The sequence below is a fragment of the Diceros bicornis genome, chromosome X (assembly GCF_020826845.1).
Source record: "Diceros bicornis minor isolate mBicDic1 chromosome X, mDicBic1.mat.cur, whole genome shotgun sequence".
In the NCBI taxonomy this organism is placed as follows: Eukaryota; Metazoa; Chordata; class Mammalia; order Perissodactyla; family Rhinocerotidae; genus Diceros; species Diceros bicornis.
The window spans coordinates 118570697-118595497 of record NC_080781.1 but is presented as its reverse complement, the minus strand read 5'-3'; the positions used below and the strand labels follow the sequence as shown (position 1 = coordinate 118595497).

The 24801-nt window shown below is 40.0% G+C and overlaps 1 protein-coding gene across 2 annotated transcripts in view; it reads left to right on the top strand.

Moving 5' to 3' along the window:
- Window positions 1–19174, top strand: part of ZDHHC9 (zinc finger DHHC-type palmitoyltransferase 9) — a 31539-nt gene extending 12365 nt beyond the window's left edge. For both annotated transcript variants that reach the window (XM_058536698.1, XM_058536699.1), the window contains 7 exons: window positions 3457–3615; window positions 8407–8544; window positions 11140–11178; window positions 11927–12039; window positions 12824–12927; window positions 13584–13680; window positions 17608–19174. In XM_058536698.1, coding sequence (XP_058392681.1) covers window positions 3457–3615; window positions 8407–8544; window positions 11140–11178; window positions 11927–12039; window positions 12824–12927; window positions 13584–13680; window positions 17608–17724 — 767 coding nt within the window. In that variant the 3' untranslated portion in view covers window positions 17725–19174. The remainder of the gene's footprint in view (window positions 1–3456; window positions 3616–8406; window positions 8545–11139; window positions 11179–11926; window positions 12040–12823; window positions 12928–13583; window positions 13681–17607) is intronic.
- The last annotated feature ends 5627 nt before the right edge of the window (window positions 19175–24801 follow it).

Below are 24801 nucleotides of genomic sequence, written 5' to 3'. Positions count from 1 at the left end.
ACACACAAGGTGAGAGGGGACAGCTGTGGTGCCAGGAACCACTGAGAGTTCTAGGAATGGCGAAGGAAGCAGGTACAGGCTCATGACGGTGCAGTCTGCAGCTCAGGGTGGGACTCTTTGGGACAGAGGTAAAGTGCTACACTTCTCAGGAGCCAGGATGGCGTCATAAATTGAAACAGAGCATCCCAGGGCTAGAGGAGGGGATATCCTGGGAGCTCGCACTGGCAGAGAAGGCTGTGATGCCAGTACTCGCAGGGACTGGGAGCCCACCAGACCCAACAGCAGTGCCTGCCTAAATTGTTCTCAAGTCTTGTACCCAAGTAGCTTGAGTCAGCATCCAACCAAATAGAGTAGAAGAAAGGGACCCAGGACTTGTAAGAGTCAAAGCTGTGCCAATGGAGCGCCAATCTGTGGTTAGCCTTTAGTTCCTTTAGGGTTTTTTTTTTTTTTAGGATTTTAATATAATTTTATTTAATTAAAAACATACAAACCTATTGGGATTCTAATAGGTATTACCTTATATTTATATATTATTTTTGAGAGATTTTACGTTTTTATAATCATATCTGCCTATCCAAGAAAATAGTGTCTTTCTATATTTTCAGAATAAATTTTATGCCCCTTAATAAAGTTTTTATAGTTTTCTTTATCTAGTTTCTATACTTCTCTTACTGAGTTTATTCCTAATGTTTATATGCGTGCTATCATCAGTGAAATATTTTCTCCCATTTCCACTTGATTTCTTTTTTTCCTCCAGTTTTATTGAGATATAATTGACATATAACATGGTGTAAGTTTAAGGTATACAATGTGTTAATTTGATTCTCTTTCAGGGTGCTCTAAAAGCTTCCAAGCTTTTGTATTTCTTGGTTTATTTTAGCTGTGTTTCTCCTTCTAGCTTCTTAGCGAATTTGTTTTTGAAAAATTCTGACCTGTTTTAGTTGAGCTAAGGAGACATCGGTTTGTGCACATCTGAGCTCAAACTACTAGGCAGGGGGTGAGGGTGGGAATGGTGGGAAGATAGCAGAGGCAAGGTGTGTTGGCGAAGCTGGAGTTCCGGGGAGACCTGGGGTAGTTGGGAGCAAGATGGGGAGGGAGAGTTGTGAGTGCTGTGTTTTCTCCATCTGGGTAGTTCTTTTATCACCCTCTTTCCATTCATATCTTGAGAAACTGAAGGTCAAGGCAGGGCCTTGACTTTTCTCTTGCATCTCACAGCAGGTTGTTAGCAAGGTTAGCTCTGTTTTGCCAGATCACTGGGCCTAGAGCCCAGGCTTGAGCTGTCACGTTGTGACCTCTGCGTTTAGCATGTTTCTCTCCATAGAAGAGTGCGTTCTTGAGTTCTTACGTATGTTTATGTTAGCAAGTTTTTGTCAATTTACATTCAGCCCTGTACTGGGTATGCTGTGGGTGGGGGCTGGTGGGGGGAGAGGGAAGGAGACATGAGAGTCCCTTGCATCATAGCTCCTCATGGGGAGGATGAACTGTGAACTCTATCTGCCAGATACCCTCACGTAAAGCATGTGCAAAGAAATTTTAAGGTGGCATTTGGTACTTATATCATCCTCTAATGGATAGCTATCCCCATCCTTTTAAGACTTGTGACACTGTTATTGTTTGATTTCACAGCATCCACCCCACTCAGCAAAAAAAGGAAAAAAGTTCCATATGGCAGATATTTTTAAAATCAAAGCGAATTAAAAAAATACTCTGTTTTTAGAATTATCCTGCACAGCTAGGGTGCAATGAGACAGGCACTCTTCCATGCTGCAGATGAGCGGGCGTGCAAACTGATACAATCTGTCTGGGAAGCAGTTTGACAATAAGTAATATGGGCTTTAAGGGTTCATACCCTTTGACCCAGGAATTCCGCTTCTCTCAGGGTTTAGCTAAAAGAAGTAATCAGAGATTTACACAAACTACTGTGGAAGGATTTTTAGTGCATAATTTTTTCTTTCTGCTTTTTTTCTTTTTAATATGGGTCTAGCTGTTTTAATACCAGCAACTTCATATATTACTGCTCAAACTTCAACATGCTTTTCTTCTTTCTTTCTGTTTTAGAAATTAATTTTAACACATGAATATATTCTTGAGGAAGGGAGGAGGGAATTGGAGTTGGGATGGTGATCAAAAGCGTTTAAGTTTATCTGTAATATTTTGAGTTTTTGCATGCAGCATTGCTAAAATAGTAAAAAACCAGAGGCAACTTAAATGCCAACAATATGTAATGGTTAAATAAATTACAGTACATGCATATGATGGAATATTATGTTGCCAATACTGATGTTTTCAGAAAAAGAATTCACCACAGTGGACAAATGTTCACCAATATAATGTTAAGTGAAAAATACAGGATACAAAATTGTGTTTATAATATGATCTCAGATTTTAAAAAATCTTGAATGTTTATTTATCTGTTAAGAGAAGATAGAAGGAAATACACCAAACTGCATGAATATCCCTGAGTTGAGAGATTAGCAGTGATTTTTATTTTTTATTTATATTTTCTGTTTTTTCCAAATTTTTTACAATAAGCATATATTACTCTCATTTTTAAATAATTGTTTCTCTGATAGTATTACCAGTCTTTTTTCATGCATATATTTTATTTTTGCAAGATAATATCCTTTTATACATGTTGCTTTTTAGCATACATTTTTATTTTGCAATATATTGTGAATATTTTCCTGTGTTGTCAATTGCTCATCTACATCATTTTAAGTGGTCGCGTAATATTCCATCATGTGCATGTATGATAATTTACTTTAACCAACCTCCTATTGTGACATTGAGGTTATTTTCAGTTTTTCACTATTAAAAGGGACTCTGTGACACATATCCTTGTGTCAACGTCTTTTGTACATCTCTTGGTAATTTCGGTAAGTTCCTAGAAGTAGAACTGCGAAAGACTGGCCCTGGGCTAACATCCGTGCCCATCTTCCTCTACTTTATATGGGATGCCACCACAGCATGGCATGACAAGTGGTGCATCGGTGGGCACCCGGGATCCGAACCCTGGCCGCCAGCATTGGAGTGCGCGCACTTAACTGCTACACCACAGGGCCGGCCCCGTGTTCTTTTTAATATTTGTTAATGTGGTAGGTGGAAATGGTATCTTTGTGTTAATTTTTGTTTCTTTGATTATTAGTGAAGTTGGATGTTTTCATTTCATATGTTTTTTAGCCATTTTTATTTCTTCTTTTATAAATGTTTTTCTTTGTAATCAACCAAAACACTTGAAGAAACACTTTTTCACATGTCCACAAAAGAATTGCATGGCACTCAGTGGAATTTTGGGGGACACTCTAATCTTGAGAGTGTAGTCTGGAAATGCTTGTCTAGAGAAGACAGTGGGCCTAGGGAACCTTTGATTACTCCCATTGCTTTTGGAGAGGTGGTGAGACTTTTGGGCTCAAATAATGGCTAGCAGGGATGTTAATTGTCTCTACTGATCTACAGAAGCTACCAATGGTGCAGTGCCCCAGGGCCAGCGACCACCCCCTCGTATCAAGAATTTCCAGATAAACAACCAGATTGTGAAGCTGAAATATTGTTATACGTGCAAGATCTTCCGGCCTCCCCGGGCCTCCCATTGCAGCATCTGTGACAACTGTGTGGGTGAGTAAAACCAGAGGGGCTTTGCCTGGGGGAAAGGCTGAGTTGAAGAGGAGGGTCAGGGTGATTTTTCTCGGGAAAAATCAACAGGAGTGGGAAGATAGATTTAGATAGCAAACAAGCTAGATTCAGTTAGGAAATTTGAAATAGGGAAAAAGCTTCTGAACAGCTGTAAATCAACTGTACTTCTGTAGATCAAATCGTAATTTAAGTATCCTCTAGTCTACAATTAAAAAAAAAGAAACTCTTTTGTAAATGGGGAAATAAACTTTACCTGTTTTTCAAATCTAGATTTTCCTCTACTGGATCTGTTTCAAGTGGGACCTGGTACCTTATATAGGGGGAGGAGAACCCTAGTCCACTGGAGGGCAGCATCGGGGAAGGAAGGGCTATGTAAGAAGTAGTGTTCCCAAGAACAGAGTTGCTAGCATTTACTGAGTTCCTGGTATATACTAGGTACCATGCTAAGTGCTTTCCATTTCTCTCATTTAAGACTCATAAGAACCCCATAAGATAGGTATCATCCCCATCTTACAAATGAGGAAGTAGGTGAAGCACCTTTGTGTAGGTTCCTATAATTAGCATGAGATGAAGCTGGAACAGATCTGATTCCCAAACCCTCATTTCTTCTTTCTCTGCTGCTGGTGCTGCAAGGGTGGCAGGTGTACGTGTGCATAATACATGGGTCTGTGCTTCTATCTGCGTATCTGTGGCTTAGTTGTAATCACTGCCTAGTGTGTGCTGAAACCTGGGAAAGATCAGAGACAGGCAGTAAATACATCTATCGATAGGCACATCTGTGCAATTCCTTATATTATCAATAAGCATACTTCCTGCTTTCTTTATATATGCCATGGAGCATGCCTGAGTACATTGCTTTCCTCTTATTAACCAATTCTTTAGGCAAAGGTTGGGAAGATATATCTTACTTACGTGGTAAAAAGCTATATGTAGATAGGATTTTTATAAATTGAAACTCATTTTAAATGAGCCAGGAAACTTGATTTTTTGAGAAGGTCTGATGTAAAGATTTTCATAAAGAATTCCCTCTCCTTAGGAATATTCTTAAATATAAATAACTCATACAAATTGATTTTTAAAAAAAAGCATGAATATTCCAGTAGAAATATGGACAGCAAAGACAGAAAATGCAATTAGTTAACATGAAAGAAATGTTCGTCTCTACTAAAAATCAAAGAAATAAAAATTAAAATAGGATCTTTTTTAATCTAGAAAATTAGCAAGGAAAACCTGATAATGCTTAGTCCTACACTACTGGTAGGAGGGTAAATTGGAACCAACTTTTTGGATGGTAACCTAGTAAGATTTGTAAAAGCCTTAAAACATGTCTACCCTTTGATGCCAGTGATTCCTTTCCTAGGAATCTGTCCTAAGAAAATAATCAGGGATGTGGTAAAAAGATTTAGGTATGGAAATATTTACCTTGGGATTATAATAATGAAAAATAAGAAAGAACCTAATTGTCCACCAGTAGACAGATGGTCAAAAAAATTGTGGGAGATTCATACTATAGACTTTTATGGGAAAAGCTCATACCAGAAAGTTAAATGAAATGAGGCAGAAGATAGGCTACATTTACATATAGAGTGATCTCAGTTACATATTTAAAAAAATGTAAGTACGTATAAAGAAATATGCAAGGAAATACTCCAGAATGCTTATAGTTCATTATCTATAGGTTTTGGGATTATGAGTGAATTTGATTCCTTCATTTAAAATTTTTTTTTCAAGTTTTCTACAAGGAGCATGTATTACTTGTATTATCAGAAAAAAGTGTGATTTAAAATACGGTAAAAATATATCTGTATAAATCTGCATTTTCTAATGTTTTTACATGGCAGGTTTGCTTAAACTAAGGCTACATCTGTAATTCTTGATCCAGGCATTCACCACTCCTCTCCATCTTCCTTCCCTTTTCTGAAAAGATATACTGTAGCCCTTTAATCAAGAGATGTACCATTCTTACAGCCTTATGTTTTGACCAGTGCACACCTGTATTTTTTGACAGTACAGCTCATTGTTCTTTAAAAATGATGTATTTTATTCTTTGTGATTTTTTGATTCATCAAAATAATACATGTTCATTGTAGAAAATATGGGAAGTACAAAAAGCGTAAATAAAATTTAATCCCAAACTCACTCTCCATTTTGCTGTATTTCCTTCCAGTCTCTCTCTTGTTTATGAAATTCAATCACACATGATAGAGTTTTTAATCCTGCCTTTGTCACTTAGCACTATATCCTGAGCATTTTTCTACATCTTTAATAAACGTTTTTTAATATATTATTTTAATGACTGCATAATCCATCATATGGCTATATTCTAGTTTATTTAGGCAGTCTCCTGTCATTAGATATTATTCATGATTCCATTTCATTCATTGTTATAACACTGCAGTCAAAATTATTAAATTTAAGAATGTGGCAAAATTGGAAACTTCATACATTTTGGGTTCAAATGTAAAATGGTGCAGCCACTGTGGAAAACAGTTTGGTGGTTCCTCAAAAAGTTAAACATAGAATTCATATGATCCGGCAACTCCTGGGTATATACCTGTATTAGCCTGCTCGGGCTGCCATGACAAAATACCACAGACTGGGTGGCTTAAATAACAGAAATTTATTTTCTCACAGTTCTGGAGGTTAGAAGTCCAAGATTAAGGTGCCAGCAGAGTTGGTTTCTGGTGAGGCCTTTCTCTCTGGCTTGCAGGTGGCCACCTTCTTGCTGTGTCCTCACAAGTTTTTCTCTCTGTGCTGGTGCACTCCTGGGGTCTCTTCCTATTCTTATAAGGATACCAGTCTTATTGGATTAGGACCCCACCCTTATGACATCATTCAACCTTAGTTACCTCCTTAGGGGTCCTATCTCCAAATACAGTCACATTAGGGGTTAGCGCTTCAACATGTGCATTTTTGGGGGGGAAGAGGGACAATTCTGTCCATAACAATACCAAAAAGAATTGAAAACAGGGACTCAAACATACTTGTACATCAGTGTTCATAACAGCTTTGTTCACAATAGCCAAAAGATGGAAACAATCCAAGTGTCCATCAATAGATGAATGGATAAACCAAATGTGGTATATCCATACAATGGAATATTATTCAATCATAAGGAGGAACGTAGTGCTGATACATGCTACAACATGGATAAACCTTGAAAACGTTATGCTAGGTGAAGGAAGCCAGACACAAAAGGACAAACATTGTATGATTCCACTTATACGAAATATCTAGAATAGGCAAATTCATAGAGGTAGAGAGAAGATTAGAGGTTAGCAGGGCCTAGGGGAAGGGGATAATGGAGAGTTACTGTCTATGGGGTACAGAGTTTCTGTTTGGGGGTGATGAAAGTGTTTGGAAATAGGTAGTGGTGGTGTTGCATGACATTGGTTGCCACTGAATTGTACACTTAAAAATGGTTAAAATGGCAAATTGTATGCTATATATATTTTACCACAATAAAAAATTTAATCAAACGTTGTTGAACTTAAATTTCTGTGCACATCTCTATTTCCTTATGAGAAATTACTGAAAATGGATTTATTCTGCCAAAGGGGTGTGATCATTAAGATTTTTGATACATACTGCCAAATTGCTTTCCAGAAAGATTCTCTCAATTTATACTCCCACAAACAGTATACTAGAGTGTCCATTTTACCCTATTCTCACTAACATTGGATATTATTTTTTATATTATTATTTTGATAGGCAAAAAAGTGTCTTATTGTTGTACTGGTATTGCACTAAATTATTAGTGAATCTGAAAACATTTAAATATATGTTTATATGGTATTTATTAACTCTGTTTTTGCCTTTTGGCTATTTTCTTGAAGGAGTATTTGTATTTTGTTATTGATTTGTAAGGACTTTTCATATACTAAGGTACAAAATTTACAAACATTCCTGTTGGGTTTTTTTTCCTCTTTAATTTTCTTTATAGTATTTTTAACATATAGAAAATATTTTTTAAAGTTTATGGAGTCAAATCTATTTTTCTTTGTCATCTCTGTTTTCTTCCATTACTTTTATGCTTAGAAAGGCCTTCTCGATAAATATTCATCTATTATTTTTTATTATTTTATGGGTTCACTTTGTTTTTTACATTAACTCTTTAATTCATCTGGAATTGATTTTGATAAATAGTGTGAAGAAAAAAATTTAACGTTATTTTCCACCAAATAGCCAATTGTCTCAGAGTTGTTTATGGAATAATACTTCCTTTCACCACTGATTTTGTAATGCTGCCTTTGTTAGACAGTAAATTCTTATACATTCCAGAATCTGTTTCTGAGTGCTTTCCATTCCATTGAGCTGTGCCACACCATTTTAAGTATTGTAGTTTTATAATTTTTTACTAACTGGAGGTTAAGAAAAACCACACTACTCATTTTTCAAAATTTCCTTGGCTATTTTCATCTATTTATCCTTCCTGAACTTAATAGGCCCACCTACTAAGATTTTTCTTTGAAAAACCAAGGTCATTGCTGTTAACTGGCACTGAGACAGATCACTTAACCTCTCAGTGCCTCAGTTTCCTCATCTGTAAAATGAGGAAGAGAATATCTTCTTTTGCCCAATTTCCAGGGTGATTGTGGGGATCAAATGAGATGGCTACGAAAACATTGTGAAAAAGTGAACAATAGAAACCAGTGTTTTTTACAATTGAAATAGGCAGTGATCCTGGGGGTCTTTGAGTTAGGTATTCCGTGGATGGCGGAGTCGTGCTTTGTTTTGGAGGCTGTGGCACTGGACTTTCTCTTTCTCCCACAGAGCGCTTCGACCATCACTGCCCCTGGGTGGGGAATTGTGTTGGAAAGAGGAACTACCGCTACTTCTACCTCTTCATCCTTTCTCTCTCCCTCCTCACGATCTATGTCTTCGCCTTCAACATCGTCTATGTGGCCCTCAGTGAGTATGCCGGGCAGTGTCTGTTGTTGGAGTGGGGATTGGGGTAGGAGAAGACTTGACAGCTTAGGGGAGTGGTTGCGTTTCCTGGTGGGACTTTACCATTGCAAAGGCACCTTAGAACCAGTTAGAAATGAGCACTACTCTCTGCTCTCGAGCAGGGCTCCAAACCTCAGCTTACATCAGTCAGTATTTACTGACTGTGTTGGCCTTCTCACTGGCCCTTTGCTGGGGATGGGGAAGTAATTACTGGTCTGTACCCAGAGTACTGGGCATTTCTGAGGTGATCCCAAAGGTTGGGGATGTATTTTGCTGTATGCATCCTCTCTTCTGCCTTGTAAGATCTGCCCTGTGCCAGGTGGTAGAAGAGTTATACTAGAGAAATCCCTTTTAGTAGCTCATGGTTTACTTTGGGCGATCGAAAATACATATCCTCATGTGTTCGCATGCACACACACAACACACATAAATCAGCCTAGGGGCAGATGGGATGTGGAGTTAAAGGAGTGATCTCAATCAAGACAGCTTCCTGGGAAGAGATGAGTTCTCAGCTGGATTTTGAACAGAGGAAGGACATGGATTGGTGAGGAGAGAGGATTTTTCTTGGATATTTTTTATTTCTTTCATCTATGAATGAATATCCCCCTCCATGCCCAAAGTTGGAGGCTAGGGAAAAGGGAGGGGAGCCGGATGCATGGCTCCTGCCCAACTCTCTAGTCCAGTGCCTGGTCCTACGTTGGAAATGTGAACACTTTGGTCAGGAGACTACTGGCTTGGGGTGACAGCCACTTGCCCGAATGAAGGCTTATCTCTTGCCACCTTGTAACAAGGGATCGGGAGGGAAGGAGGTGAGTAGGTACTAGGATAAATGTGCATTTTTTTTATTGATGTTTTAATAGTTTTTAACATTGTGAAATTTTGGGTTGTACATTTTTGTTTGTCCATCACCATATATATGTCTCCCTTCACCCCTTGTGCCCACTCCCCACCCCCATTGCCCCTGGTAACCACAATACAGTTTTCTCTGTCCATGTGTTGGTTTATATTCCACATATGAGTGAGATCATACAGTGTTTGTCTTTCTCTTTCTGGCTTCCTTCATTTAACATAATACCCTCCAGGCCCATCCATGTTGTTGCAAATGGGACGATTTTGTCTTTTTTTATGGCTGAGTAGTATTCCATTGTGTATACATACCACATTTTCTTGATCCAATCATCAGTGGAGGGACACTTAGGTTGCTTTCACTTCTTGGCTATAGTGAATAGTGCTGCAATGAACATAGAGGTGCATAAGCCTCTTTGGATTGTTGATTTCAGGTTCGTTGGATAGATTCCCAGTAGTGAGATGGCTGGATCATAGGGTATTTGTATTTTTAATTTTTTGAGGAATCTCCATACTGTTTTCCATAGAGGCTGCACCAGTTTGCATTCCTACCAGCTGTGTATGAGGGTTCCTGTTTCTCCACATCCTCTCCAACATTTGTTGTTTTTTGTCTTGGTGATTATAGCCATTCTAACGGGCATGAGGTGATATCTTAGTTTTGTTTTGATTTGCATTTTCCTGCTGATTAGTGATGTTTAACATCTTTTCATGTGCCTACTGGCGATCTGTATATCTTCTTTGGAGAAGTGTCTGTTCATTTCCTCTGCCCATTTTTCGACCGGGTTGTTTGTTTTTTTGTTGTTCAGTTGTGTGAGTTCTTTACATATTATGGAGATCAACCCCTTGTCAGATATATGTTTTGCAAATATTTTCTCCCAGCTGGTGGGTTGTCTGTTCATCTTGATTCTGGTTTCGTTTGTCTTGTAGAAGCTCTTTAATCTGATAAAGTCCCACTTGTTTATTTGTTCTTTAGTTTCCCTAGTCTGGGTAGGCATGTCATCCGAAAAGATTCCTTTATGACCACTGTCAAATAGTGTGTTGCCTATATTTTTTTCTATGAGTTTTATAGTTTCAGGTCTCACCTTCAGGTCTTTGATCCATTTTGAGTTAATTTTTGCGAATGGCGATAGCAGATGGTCCACTTTCATTCTTTTGCATGTGGCTGTCCAGTTTTCCCAGCACCATTTATTGAAGAGACTTTCCTTTCTCCATTGTATGTTCTTAGCTCCTTTCTCGAAAATTAGCTGTCCGTATATGTGTGGTTTTATTTCTGGGCTTTCAGTTCTCTTCCATTGATCTGTGTGTCTGTTTTTGTACCAGTACCATGCTGTTTTGATTACTATTGCTTTGTAGTATGTTTTGAAGTCAGGGATTGTGATGCCTCCTGCTTTGTTCTTTTTTCTTAGGATTGCTTTAGCTATTTGGGGTCTTTTGTTGCCCCATGTGAATTTTAGTATTCTTTTTTCTATTTCTGTGAGGAATGTCATAGGGATTCTGATTGGGATTGCATTGAATCTGTAGATTGCTTTAGGTAATATAGACGTTTTAACTATGTTTATTCTTCCAATCCATGTGCATGGGATGTCTTCCCATTTCTTTATGTCATCATCGATTTCTTTCAATAATGTTTTGTAGTTTTCATTTTATAGGTGATAAGTGTGCATTTTTTACTAAAGTCACTAATTTTTTTCTCTTCTCCTCCCAATTTCACAGAATCCTTGAAAATTGGCTTCCTGGAGACATTGAAAGAAACTCCTGGAACATATCCTCCCCTGGCAGTATGTCCCTGTGAAGCCCTCTTAAACTACTTTCCAGCATGTTCTCCCACCATCTCAGTTTTCAGACGTCAGAGAGTGCCAATGTCTAAAATAAAGAAATGTAGTCTTAGTGGTAGCAAGCTGAATGGAAGATGGCCAGGGCTTCAAGAGAGATCTTTACCCCACCCCCTTCTCTCCTGCCTCCCTCCCAAGTCCTTCTGATCCCAGGCTCAGCCCTCCTCCTCTAGTGGGCTGGCTTTGCCTCAATGTAGCTCTTATGTCACTTAGTGGAAGTCCCACCTTCCTGTTACAGCTCAGGCTTATTTTGTACAGCAGTTGCATTTATAAAAAGAAGGTTCAGATGTGATTTTTATAAATCACATCCTATTTTATCCCGCCAATTTTTCATTTATAAAGTTTATTTTTGACAGCTTTTCCATTGGCAGTGATGTTTAGCTTTACTGAGCTTTGGCCCCTTCTAAACATCCCCTTCAAAGAGTTAATGAGGAATAAACAGACGCACACTTCAGTACACTAGAGATGTTAGCTACTCACAGTGAATAAACAGCAGTCCTTTACCTTTCATAAGGGATATATCCAGCAAGTTTAGAATTCATCTGTTGTTATATATGGATCCTTGGCCATTTGTGATATATGTTCCGAGAGGTAAAGATGGTGTGACTGGTGCCATGAGTATGGGCTGAGGCATCGAGTCCCCTGGTATGGCTTCAACAGTCCTTAACATCACCTCACTGTTCTAGAAGTACTCATTTGCTTCTTCACACTCTGGTCCGTCGTGGGACTGACTGGATTTCATACTTTCCTCGTGGCTCTCAACCAGACAACCAATGAAGATGTGAGTCAACTTTCCCTTCTCATCACATATTCTGCTCCCAAAGCCTATTCTCTCATTACCTGCTAGAGAACTGAGTTTCCAGGGCCCGGGAGGTCAAAGCAGGCAGAAACCTGGTGTGGGAGATTGTTAAATCCAATGTGTGGAAGAGAAAGCAGACTGCTTTGTTTGCAGCTGAATGCCTGTAGGGAATTAGGAAGAAGAGGTTGAATGGTTGGGTGAGTGCAAGGTCTTCAGCTATTCATAGATCCTTAATGGCTAATTGGTGCCTCTGGATTTGGAATGGGGAAGGATAGTTGTACTGAATAAATCCTTGCTTTTAAAAAGTTACCAATTAATCCACGGTTCGTTGTAGAAAATCAGAAAACACAAATGAACAAAAAATAGCAAATAAGTCCCTGTAACTTTACCTCCTAGACATCGCCATTGTTAATGGTATGATTTATAGTCTTCTAGATTTGTCTAGACTTGTTCTCATGTTTGTTTATGTAAATATATTACGTATTTTTTAAAGAAAATAATACATACTGTTCAGTTATTTGCTTCTTTCAGTCCATTGTGAATATTTTTCCATGGCTGTGCATGTATTTCCTTTCTTTTCCTGTCGTGGTTAAATATACAAAATGTACCATCTTAAACATTTTTAGGTATACGATTCAATGGCATTAGTAGTCACATTGTTGTGCAACCATCACCAATATCTGTCTCCAGAACTTTTTCATCTTCCCATGCTGCATTTATTTCTTCAACATAATGTTTAATTTAAGCCTTGTCTTTTATCTTGCAGATCAAAGGCTCATGGACAGGGAAGAATCGTGTCCAGAATCCCTACAGCCATGGCAACATTGTGAAGAACTGCTGTGAAGTGTTGTGTGGCCCCTTGCCCCCCAGGTACTCACGGACCTAGTAGGTTCTGCAATTCTTGGGATCTTGTTACCTGGTCTGATGCATTCTTCTTTTTTTTTTTTTTGTGAGGAAGATCAGCCCTGAGCTAACATCTATTGCCAATCCTTCTCCTTTTTTTCCCCCTTTTCTCCCCAAAACCCTAGTAGATAGTTGTATGTCATAGTTTCACATCCTTCTAGTTGCTGTATGTGGGCCGCCGCCTCAGCATGGCCGGACAAGCGGTGCGTCAGTGCGCGCCCGGGATCCGAACCCAGGCTGCCAGTAGCGGAGCGCGCACATTTAACTGCTAAGCCACGAGGCCGGCCCCTGATGCATTCTTCTGAGTGTGGCCTCTTGGTGTCAAATAGGTCTTCCCAGGGATTGTCCCTTGGTGACATATCTACATGGATCATAGACCATGGGCTGGTTATTTTGAAAGGATGACCTTTTGTTCTTATTTCATTTGTTTGTTCCCTGGTGAATATGCTGTTCCCTGGTTTGTGAAAGAAAACATGAATGGAAGACAGGAGGCATGTGCTAGGATCAGGCTAGCCTGCCGAAGGGCAGGTTTATGTTTTCCAGCACACACAGCAAAGTTCAATGGGGTGGGTGGGTGGAGAGGTGAATGCGAAGTGCCTTATTAACTCTCCTGTCTCCTTCAGTGTGCTGGATCGAAGGGGTATTTTGCCATTGGAGGAAAGTGGAAGTCGACCTCCCAGTACTCAAGAGACCAGTAGCAGCCTCTTGCCACAGAGCCCAGTAAGTGTTCCTGACTTTAAGGCTTTCAGATTTTAAGACTGAGTTGGTGATAGAGGGTGTAGGCTAAATTTACACCGTGGAGATATAATTAGGCAATTTTGTGTCCAATCGCTGCAGTTTCCCTGTCTCTGCTTCTACCTTGACATTGCCTTTAGATCTTTGTGGACCTGAGGTAGATTAAGATCTAGTTATTTCTTTGACATTCTGTGCCAGCCACTGTGCTAGGGATATGCCAGTGAACAAGGCAAACGATGTTTCTGCTCTCAAGGAGCTCATTGTCTAGTGGGGAGGAGAGATGAGAAAACAGGCCATTGCTTAACGTTGTGAAAAGTGCCTAGATGAGGGAAGCATAAAATTCTTTAGGAGCAATGATCGAGGTCAGGGGAGTGGGTTGGAGTTAGTGGTGTGGTTACCTTGGGAGAAAGGGGCTTCGTCACTGGAATATGCAGATGTTGGGGAAACTCTCCCAGCTGTCCTGCTCAAGATGTACTTGATGAAGTATGTTCCTAAAAAGTTATTATTTGAACTTCCTTTTTTTATAACAGCTTTACTGAGATATAATTCACATACCACAAAATCCCTATTTAAAATGTCTGATTCAATGGTTTGTAGTATATTCACAGAGTTGTGCAATCATTATAGCAATCAATTTTAAAACATTTTCATTACCGCCCCAGGAAAACTGTGTATCCATTAGCAGTCACTCTCCCTTTCCCCCTAGTTCTCCTAGCTGCATTAATCTATTATAGCCCAACTATTAATCTACTTTCTTTCACTATAGATTTGCCTCTTCTGTACATTTCATATAAATGGAATCGTATAATATGTGGTCTTTTGTGACTGGCTTCCTTCACTCAGCATAATATTTTCAAGGCTCATTCACGTTGTAGCGTATAGCGGTACTTCATTCCTTTATATGGCTGAATAATATTCCATTATATGGATAGACCACATTTTATTTATTCATTCATCAATTGATAGACATTTGGGTTGTTTCCACCTTTTGGTTTTTAGGAATAATGCCACAATGATCATTCATGTGCAAGTTTTTTGTGTGGACATAGATATTTTCATTTCTCTTGCCTATCTACCTGAGAGTGAAATTGCTGGGTGGTATAGTAACCCTATGTTTAACTTTTTGAGTAACTGCTGGACTTTTCCAAAGTGGCTGCATCATTTTATATCCCCACCAGTAGTGTATGAGGGTTCCAATTTCTCCACATCCTTGGCAACACATTATTATTGTCTGACATTTTGAATCTAGTCATCCTAATGGGTGTGAAGTGGTATCTCATTATGGTTTTGATTTGCCTTTCTCTAATGACTAATGATGTTGAGCATCTTTTCATGAACTCTTTGGCCATTTGTGTATCTTCTTTGGAGAAGTGTCTGTTCAGATCCTTTGTCCATTTTTAATTTTTTTTTATTATTGTTGAATTGTAAGATTTCTTTATATATTCTGTATGTAAGTCCCTTATTAGATATATGATTCGCAAATATTTTCTCCCATTCTGTGGGTTGTCTTTTCACTTTCTTGATGGTGTCCTTTGAAGCACAAAAGGTTTACATATTGATGTAGTCCAATTTATCCAGTTTTTTTTCTTTTGTTGTTTGTGCTTTTGTTGTCAGATCTAAGAAACTGTTGCCTAATCCAAGGTCGTGAATATTTATGCCTCTGTTTTCTTCTAAGAGTTTTATAGTTTTAGCTGTTACTTTTAGGTCTTTGATACATTTTGAGTTAATTTTTGTATATGGTGTGAGGTAGAGGGTTCAAATTCTTTCTTTTGCATGTGGATATCCAGTTGTCTCAGTACCATTTGTTGAAAAGACTATTCTTTCTCCATTGAATTGTCTTGGCACTCTTGTCAAAAATCAATTGACGGTAAATGTGAGAATTCGTTTCTGGACTCTTGATCCTATTCCATTGATCAACATGTCTGTTCTTATGCCAGTATCACACTGTCTTGGTTACTGTGGCATTGTAGTAAGTTTTGAAATTAGAAAGTGTGAGTCCTGGGCCAGCCTGGTGGCACAGTGGTTAAGTTTGTGCACACCGCTTCAGCTGCCTGGGGTTCACAGGTTCGGATCCCAGGCGTGGACCTGCGCACCACTTATCAAGGCATGCTGTGGAGGCGTCCTGTATAAAGTAGAGGAAGATGGGCACAGATGTTAGCCCAGGGCCAATCTTCCTCAGCAAACAGAGGAGGATTGGCAACAGATGTTAGCTCAGGGCTAATCTTCCTCACAAAAAAAGAAAAAAAAGTGTGAGTCCTCCAACTTTATTCTTTATTTATTCAATTGTTTTGGCTGTTCTGGGTCCCTTGAATTTCCATATGAATCTTAGGGTCAGCTTGTCAATTTCTGCAAAGAAGCCAGCTGGAATTTTGATGGGGATTGCATTCAATCTATGGGACAATTTGGGGAGTATTGTCATCCTAACTGGATCAAGTCCTCTGAGCCATTGACATAGGCTGTCTTTTCATTTATTTACGTCTCCTTTAATTTCTTTCAGCAATGTTTTGTAGTTTTCAGAGTACAGACGGTCTCAAACTTATGATAGCTCGACTTAAAATTTTACGAATTTATGATGGTGTGAAAGCGATACACATTCAGTAGAAACCACACTTGGAGTTTTGAATTTTGATGTTTTCCCAGGCTTATGGTATGCATACGGTCTCGTGATGCTGGGCGGCAGCAGCGAGCCGCAGCTCCCACTCAGTTACGTGATCACGAGGGTCAACAACTGATGTGCTGACAACCATTCTGGACCCACACAACCATTCTGTTTTTCACTTTCAGTACAGTATTCAATAAATTATGTGATAAACTCAACACTTTATTATAAAATAGGCTATGTGTTAGGTGATTTTGCCCAATTGTAAGCTAATGTAAGTGTTCTGAGCAGGTTTAAGGTAGGCTAGGCTAAGCTATGATGTTCTGTAGGTTAGGTGCATTACATGCATTTCAACTTACTATATTTTCAACTTATGATGGGTTTATCAGGATGTAACCCCATTGTAAGTCAAGGAAGATCTGTATAAGTTTTACACTTCTTTTGTTCCATTCATAAGTATTTTCTTCTTTTTGATATTTTTGTAAATGAAATTATTTTTCTAATTTCATTTTTGGATTGTTCATTGGGAATATATAGAAATACAATTGATTTTTGTATATTGATATTGTATCCTGAAACCTTGCTGAACTTGTTTATTAGTTCTAATAGATTTTTAGTAGATTGGAACTTTCTTTTAAAATAGAATCCTACTTTTAAGTGAATGCTTTTTGTAAGATAGGTAATTGTTCTCTACTTTGCCTTTCCTAAACTTTGAATTTTATTTTTTGAAGTACAGCAAATTCATGTATATATTATTATCATAATTTTTAATATCATTTTTCTGATGGATCTGGTCTTAAATCATAACAATCTAGGTTAGAAATTCTCAGTTGAATGTTGGGAAGGGTGGTAACTTAGAGTCACTTAGGGGGCCTTTTCAAACCACATATATCATCTGAAGATTTTGCCACCCTACCCTCTTTGGTTTGGAATCACTGTTCTAGTGAGCTGTGTGTTAGGGCAGAAAGAAGACTGAGAACCACTGGGTCAGGCCTTGTTAGACAAGTACGTTATAACATTCTGTTGTGAAGGAGAGGTGTCTGTAATCATTTTTGGTCCCTTTTATTATTATCATGAATAATAATGGAAACATCTGTCCACAAAAGACAGTTAAGACTAGAACTCAAACTTCAGTTGCATTCTGCTGAGAAGACAATAGTCTGGTCTTGGTTCTGAGTTTGGTGTCGGAGGCTGCATATCTGTAGTGTCGATGTGGAGATGGGTTCAGAGGAGGAGTTCAGTGTCTATGGATTACCTCCATTTGGATTTTAAGGAAGAGCTTTGTATTGAATTTGATGTCTTTTCCTTCTCAGGTCCCGACAGAACATCTGAGCTCAAATGAGATACCGGAGGACACCAGCACTCCTGAGGAGATGCCACCTCCAGAGCCCCCAGAGTCACCAGAAGAGGTGACAGAAGCTGAGAAGTAGCCCATCTATGGAAGAGACTTTTCTTTGTGTTTAATTAGGGCTGTGAGAGATTTAAGGGGAGAAGATAAACCTGAGACAGAGAGAAAGTAAGCTGTCCCTTTTACTGTTTTTCTTTGGTCTTTATTCACCCAACTGCACACTGGCATTTTCTTGCTGCAAGCTTTTTTTATTTCTGGACTCAAGGCAGTCACAGAAGATGCCAGTCACCCCTGGTAACTGGACAAATGGGTCTCTTGGGCCCTGGCACTGGTTTTCCGTGGCCTCAGCCATGGAGACTCCTTGGACTCCCCTCTCTTCCCCCCAGACCCCAGACCTCTTCCTTGGGGGGGGGGGGTCACTGGTCTAATTCTGGGATTAAAGATTCTTGAGACCGGCTCAAATCCTTTCAAGCTGCTGCATGTCATGAGTCCAGAGACAGTCACAGAGAACTGTGGCTGGGGAATCCTAACTGGATTCTTGGGGCCTTCAGAATTGAAGAGGATGGAGAGTGGGGTTGGAGGATTCTCCTGGCTACAAAGTGCCAACATTTCCAGCAAATCCTTTCAGGAATGGGGCAGGTACCTTCCACTTGTTGTATTTATTCGTGTAGCTTCTCCTTTGTCCCCCGTCCACTCTCTAACACCCAAGCCCCACTCTTTTTCAATTAGGTATATGTAACTAGTTGCAGTAGAGATAACAATTTACATTTCTCGTAGACTACCCATAAACTTTTTAATACCTGTGCCATTCTCAATAAGAAGTTATGAGATGCCAACAGCATAGCCCCTCACACTCTCTGTCTCATCTCTCTTCATTTCTCATTAGCCCCTTTTAATTTGTTTTCCTTTTGACTCTTGCTCTCGTTAGGAGCAGGAATGGCAGTAATAAAAGTCTGCACTTTGGTGGTTCCTTTTCCTCAGAGGAAGCCTGAGTGCTCACTTAAACACTACCCGCGCAGACTCCCTGTGTGAGGCCTACAGAGGTCCTGAATGCACAAATGGGGAAACCAAGGCACAGAGAGGCTCTCCTCTCCTCTCCTCTCCCCCTATGTCCCCTCAAAAAAGAAAAAAAAAAGGAGAACCAGTACTTCCATTAGGCCTCGGCTGAAAGAGGAGGGAAAGCCCAGCAATGCTGCCCTCCCGGGTAAACCCACTCCAAGGCCTTGGCCCACCTTGGGCTTGGTAACCACACTGGGGCTTCCTCCAAGCCCACCTCTTCCAGCACTTCCAACGGCAGAGTCCCAGAACCGCTTCACCCTGGGAGTGGGCTGTGGCCTCCAGTCAGCTCTGCTCAGGACCTGCTGTATTTCAGGGAAGAAGATTTATGTATTATATGTGGCTATATTTCCTAGAGCACCTGTGTTTTTCTCTTTCTAAGCCAGGGTCCTGTCTGGATGACTTATGGGGAGGGGGGAAGTGTAAACCAGAACTTTTAATCTATTTGAAGGTGATTAAACTGTGTCTAATGCAAACTGCCTGCCTCCTCCTTCCCCCTTCCATTTCAAGAACTACCATGAGGATGTGAGTGTCTTTGTGTGGGGGGGTGTGGGGGAGGGGTGGGGGTTGAAGGGGTTGCTTGTTACTACCCATACTTCCCTTTTCCAGGGGACCCTTGGGTTGGAGAGAGAACTCCCAAACTCTCCATTGATCTATACTACATTCTGAGCCAAAGTTTACCTTATTCTGGACTATGAAGAAAGATTTTCAAGGCAATTTACAGTGTTAGCAAGATTGGGAGGGTCAGGGGATTACATGTACTTAAGAGAACAAGTTCTTTATGAGGATATTGCTTTATGCAGATGGAGGCTGTTAATTGCAAATGAGTCTTGGTTATTAAAGCAGACTCATCAGGGCCTCTTCTCAGAAATATATTGTTATTAATATTTTACAGGTGATGGTATATATTTCTTTTAAAATATCTATAATCAAGACTCCTTAGCAATGCCTATTTCACTCTTCCCAGTTAATCTAATTAATGAAATTTGGCTGCTCCCAGATTTTTCTTATTTTCCTTGTAGTAGGATTTGAGTTTAGCAATCCAGAGAGAGAGAGAAAGAGAAAGAGAGAAAGAGACTGACTGACTCAGATTCCTCTCCTATTTGCCTCTCCTTTCCCATTTTTTTCCTTGCTCTCTCAGTTTGGTCCTTGTGGTTAGATTTTAGTTAGTTCAAAATAATGCCAAGCCTGGAGAGTTTAGAAGTTATTAGAGTTTTCCAGTTAACCTGCCACTCAGATGGACCCTTTTTTAGTCAGTACTCAGCCCATCCGGTCTCAGCCCATCTCCTCTCTTGGGTTAGGACGGATTTCTCTCCTCCCTCAACTTACCTCAACCATTCTTCTGCTGACCTTTGGGTCAGTCAGAGAAGCTTTCTCTTTCTGAGGTGAAAGGTCAAAACGGAAATACTTTATGTCTAGTATGAAATGATTTTTTTTGAAAGTTTCTTTTTTTTTATACTCCCTGCCCCCTTTCTTTTCCTTTATAAATCTTCTGGATTTAAGACCTTGGCCTGAAGATCTGTCCCATTCATACCAGGCACCAGCCAGGACTGTCCCTTGTCTGAATTCTGATCAGAGGGGTGATTGAAGAATTAATCCTTCCCAGGGGAATAGCCCTTTAAATTGTTTGCTCTTTTTTTTTTTTTTTTTTGCTGAGGAAGACTGGCACTGAGCTAACCTGTGTTGCCAATCTTCCTCTTTTTTTTGCTTGAGGAAGATTAGCCCTGAGCTAACATCTGTGCCAATCTTCCTCTATTTTGTATATGGGTTGCTGCCACAGCATGGCTTGACAAGTGGTATAGGTCTGTGCCCGGGATCCGAACCCACAAACCCAGGCTGCTGAAACAGAGCACGTGGAACTTTAACCACTCAGCCATGGGGCCAGCCCCACTGTTTGCTCTTTTTGATGGTTGACATTCTCTCCACCTCTCCCCTTCCTCCCTGTTCCTTAAGTTTCCTATGCACCTCCCTTTCCCAGGCCAGGATGGTCAGCACGGATCCAAAACCTCTGGGGGCTGGTGGAATTTGGCTATTTGGGGCCATGTCTTCATGTCCATTTGGCTCTGGGGCCCTCCTTGCTGTAGCAGAGAGCATTGCCTCCCTTTTTGTTTTTTTTTTCCAGTGGCAGAGGTGGGTTCAAATTCAATAGCAGCTAAATTCCATTCTTCCTGCCTTTACCCCTAAGGCTTCTTTTCCTACTGACCAAATCTCTTTACCTTCTTGGGGCAAAAAAAGTATTTTGTTTTAAAATCTATTTTCTAACTCAAATGCAATTTAATATGTAAATCTTTGCACTTTTGTGTGAGCCTACAAATGTGTATGTGTGGTGGGTTTTTCACTTTCTGGTATTTCTCAATAAAGAAATCTTTCTTTTCAGGAGGAAGCCAATTAATGAAGGAGACTTGAATGGTTTTAGAAATACAGGGATGTCTGTTTCTTTGTGCTTCTGCCTCATTTCTTTACTTGTGCCTAGTGTGAGTGACTGGCTCCCTCCTCCACTTTTTGACCCCCTTCCTTTGAGAGGGCCTTCAACCTAGTGGGGGAGAGAGGGGACCTGTCCTGTGTCTGGTACCCCTCTGGGACCACTTGGACTGGCTCAGTGGTAACCTAGCAACCTGGCCCCCCTCCCTCTCCCCATGGGCTGGCCTGGCCCTGTTAGTCCTTTTCTTCCAGCTCAGTCCATTTTATACTCCTGAGACTGGGGCCAGGCTAGGGAAAATCACCAAAGGATCACAGTAGATAGTTTCTAAAAAGTGATAATTTGCTCTCATGCCTTGGTGCTACTAAAGAAGAGCAATGCTTCCAATAATTCAAAAAGCATTTGTGTCGGTTTTGAGAATACATTCTAGGAATCACTTGCTGTTCTTAGGCGATGGGTTTTAGAAATAGTGTCAAAGGCTAAAACTGTGAATATTATTAGTTTTAAAGGATGTAAGCCCAACTCACAAAAAAAGGGAGTCATGGTAGATTTCATGTTTGGGATACATGTGAAAGGGGAGTGGAACTAGAAATCTGCATCCATAAACTTTCCAATGTCCTATAGGACATCCATGTAGGTGGAAAAACCTAGTGTCGTTAGCTGAGCCTAATTACGATACAGATAAACACAAAATATGTTTGTCAGTTTTAATATATACACTGAATTTCCAGGAATGCAACAATTGTGTAAATCGAGGGAAGATGGTACTTTATTTTGTTCAGAACTTTACCAAGAGTTGTGACTTTTGAAAATCATATCACCAACAGCAATGCCATTCGTGGATTTTGAAGTTGCCGATGTAATGTCCCTATATTAGCCTTCCTTTGTAGCAGCTGCATTCATGGTGCATCTACTCACGTATATAAGTGGAAGCATCTGACTGCTTTATTATATCTTTTAGTGTAGTTTTGTCCATGCATTTGCATATTGAAATACATATTATCTTACTATAAACTACTTTCCTTTTATTTCTCCTTTATATGATAGTATATTATGTTGCTATTCTGGAAATTATATGTATAAGCAGGTTATATTAACCATGAAATTCATTTCAGGGTGGCAAAGGGTACACTACAAAATATTGTATATACCAAGGGAGGGTTGGGGCTGATAGGGTTGCCAACCATTGGAAACTAAATATTTGGAAAACTTAGAGAGAGAAAATAAAGAAACATCCCCCTCCCCTCACACCTTTAATGTGCTTTTTAATTTTAAAAGTAACACATACTCATTGTTGAAAATTTGGAACGTAGGGGAAAGTAAGAAGATTTTTAAATCACCCATAAACTCAGCACCAGGGTATAATAATCACTGTTAATGTTTTGGTGTATTTCTTTCTAGTATTTTTTCTGTGCATGTATATTTTTAAACATAACTAGAATTTTGTAGTAGTTTTGTAATCCTGCTTTTTTTACTTAGCATTTTCCATATCATTAGAAATTATTTGAAAATACTTCTTGATGACTCCATAATACATACATAACCTTTCCCCTATTGTCAGACATTTAGGAGTATCCAATTTTTCATTATTATAAATAATGCTGTGATGGACTTCTTTATGTATGGGCATATCTCTGATTATTTCCTTAGGATAGATTCCTAGAAGTAGAGTTGTTGATTCAAAGGGAGTGCTCTTTTAAAGGCTCTTGATGGCCAGATTGCTTTACAGAAGGGCTGTCCCAGTTCGTCCTGCCAGCAGTGCATCAGAAAGTCTACTTCAACACATCTCATTTAAACATTTGTTAGTTTGATAGTTGTAAACCGGTATCTCAGTGTCATTTAATTTCTATTTCTTCCATTAACAATGAGGTTAAGTATTTTCCACACTTCCCCTCTGCCTTATGTTTCTTGCGATTTGTATTCTGTGAATTGGCTGTCCGAGTTCTTTGTTAATTTTTCTTCTGGTATTAGGGGGTTTTCACTCGATTAGTAAATGGGAGCTTGGAGCTCACACGCTGCCGTGGGCTGGGAAATGAGGGAGGCTTCATTCAGAGGTGGTTTTACAACTTTGACATTCCATGTTCATTACTTTCTTCAAGCCCCCCTCCCACTACCTTTTCTGTTAGCCACTGCCTATCTTCAGCTATCTGGCCGTTCCAACGTGGCTGAACAGGTTGTAGTTTTGTGCCCAAATTAGAGACATGATGATTATTTGTCATAAAACCCGGGCTCTGTCAAATGATATCGCTGAAAGGAACATACTGATCATGTAGTCAGTCTGTACCCCTTGCACTCGCTCTTGCTCTCTCTCATCAAATTCAGTACGTAACTTATTTAAGATCACATAGACAGTTACTGGTAGAGCCGTGATCAGAACCTGAATGTCCTGACACCCAGTCCAGAGAGCTTTCTGGCGTAACCCAGGTGTAGACAGATAAAGGAGTTTGAATAACTCTAAGTGTCACCTGAGTGAAATGAGCCTTTCATTTATTTAACATTCAATAAATACTTGTTGAAAACTGACCACTCGCTAGGGTTAGCTTTAGGAGAAATTGTATTGTTGACCCTATTCCCTTATAAGTAAGTTGAGAACCAGCAATGATTTGAGGACTTTTTTTTTTTTTTGCCATTTTGGGTTAATTTTACCAATGAGCTCTCCGTTTTAGGCATACAGAGAGGGCTGATATGGGGGTGGTTGTTGGGTTTTTGTTTTAAACTTAAATCTCTTAAATCTCTCTTGAGACCCCTGCACTTAGGTTGAACTGATGTTGGGGTTTCTTTAGCACAGAAAGTCAGGAAGTTGCCTAGCCGGGTTCCCACAGTCAAGTTGGCTGTCCCTTTGTGAGGGCCATTGCCCTGGGCTCTTTCTGACGCTATCTCTGGCAAGTCCCAGAGGCAATGGTATACAAATGCTATATTGGTAACTGTGAAGTTATAGGAAAAAGTGAAGCCTACATATCAAGTGTTATAGAATACCGTTTATTTAGGGCCTTCCTGGAGGAGGAGTCTTGGCTGGGTCTGGACGGGAGGCAGTTCCTTCCCAGTTGATTGTGTTGTTCGCTGAATAATGTAGAATGTGGCCGACGTCTGTGAGAAGCTAAGGTAGCCTCTATTGTGAAGGAGAGGTGGGAGAGCCACTTCTTTTCCCCAGCTGGGAAACCTCATACCTCATCCTGAATTTCCTGACTTGGGAGGGGGGAAGGTGATGGACCTCACTGAGACTACAGTGATCAGTGCCCTTTTTTCCCCTTTAAATACCTCTTTTAGCTTTTGTTTTATGCCCTTGGTCTCTAATGGCCCCAATGCGGCCTCCAATTCATGTGAAAAACCTGGGTGGGGGTCTCGATGAGTGAGAGTTGGAGCAGCTGCTGGGCCTGTGTCAGACCACACTGCTATAGGGTTTAGGGGTAGGAGAGCAAATTTGTGGAGGAGAGAGCCTTCATTGTGGGTTTTGGGGGAGCTGATCAGAACCTACCTGGAGAAGTCTAAGGTAAGATTGTGAGAAATAGAGGCAGCGAGAGGGGAGATAGTTCAGCTGGGATGTACCAATGCCCCCAGCTTCTTCCCCTGATGGGCCGGGAAAGAAGGTGTCTCTAACCCTGAATTGGGGAGGAGCTGGCTGGACTCGCTTTCTTCTTGAATCTGGCCTTTATCCTCTTCCTTCCAGAAGCCCATGGAAGTCCA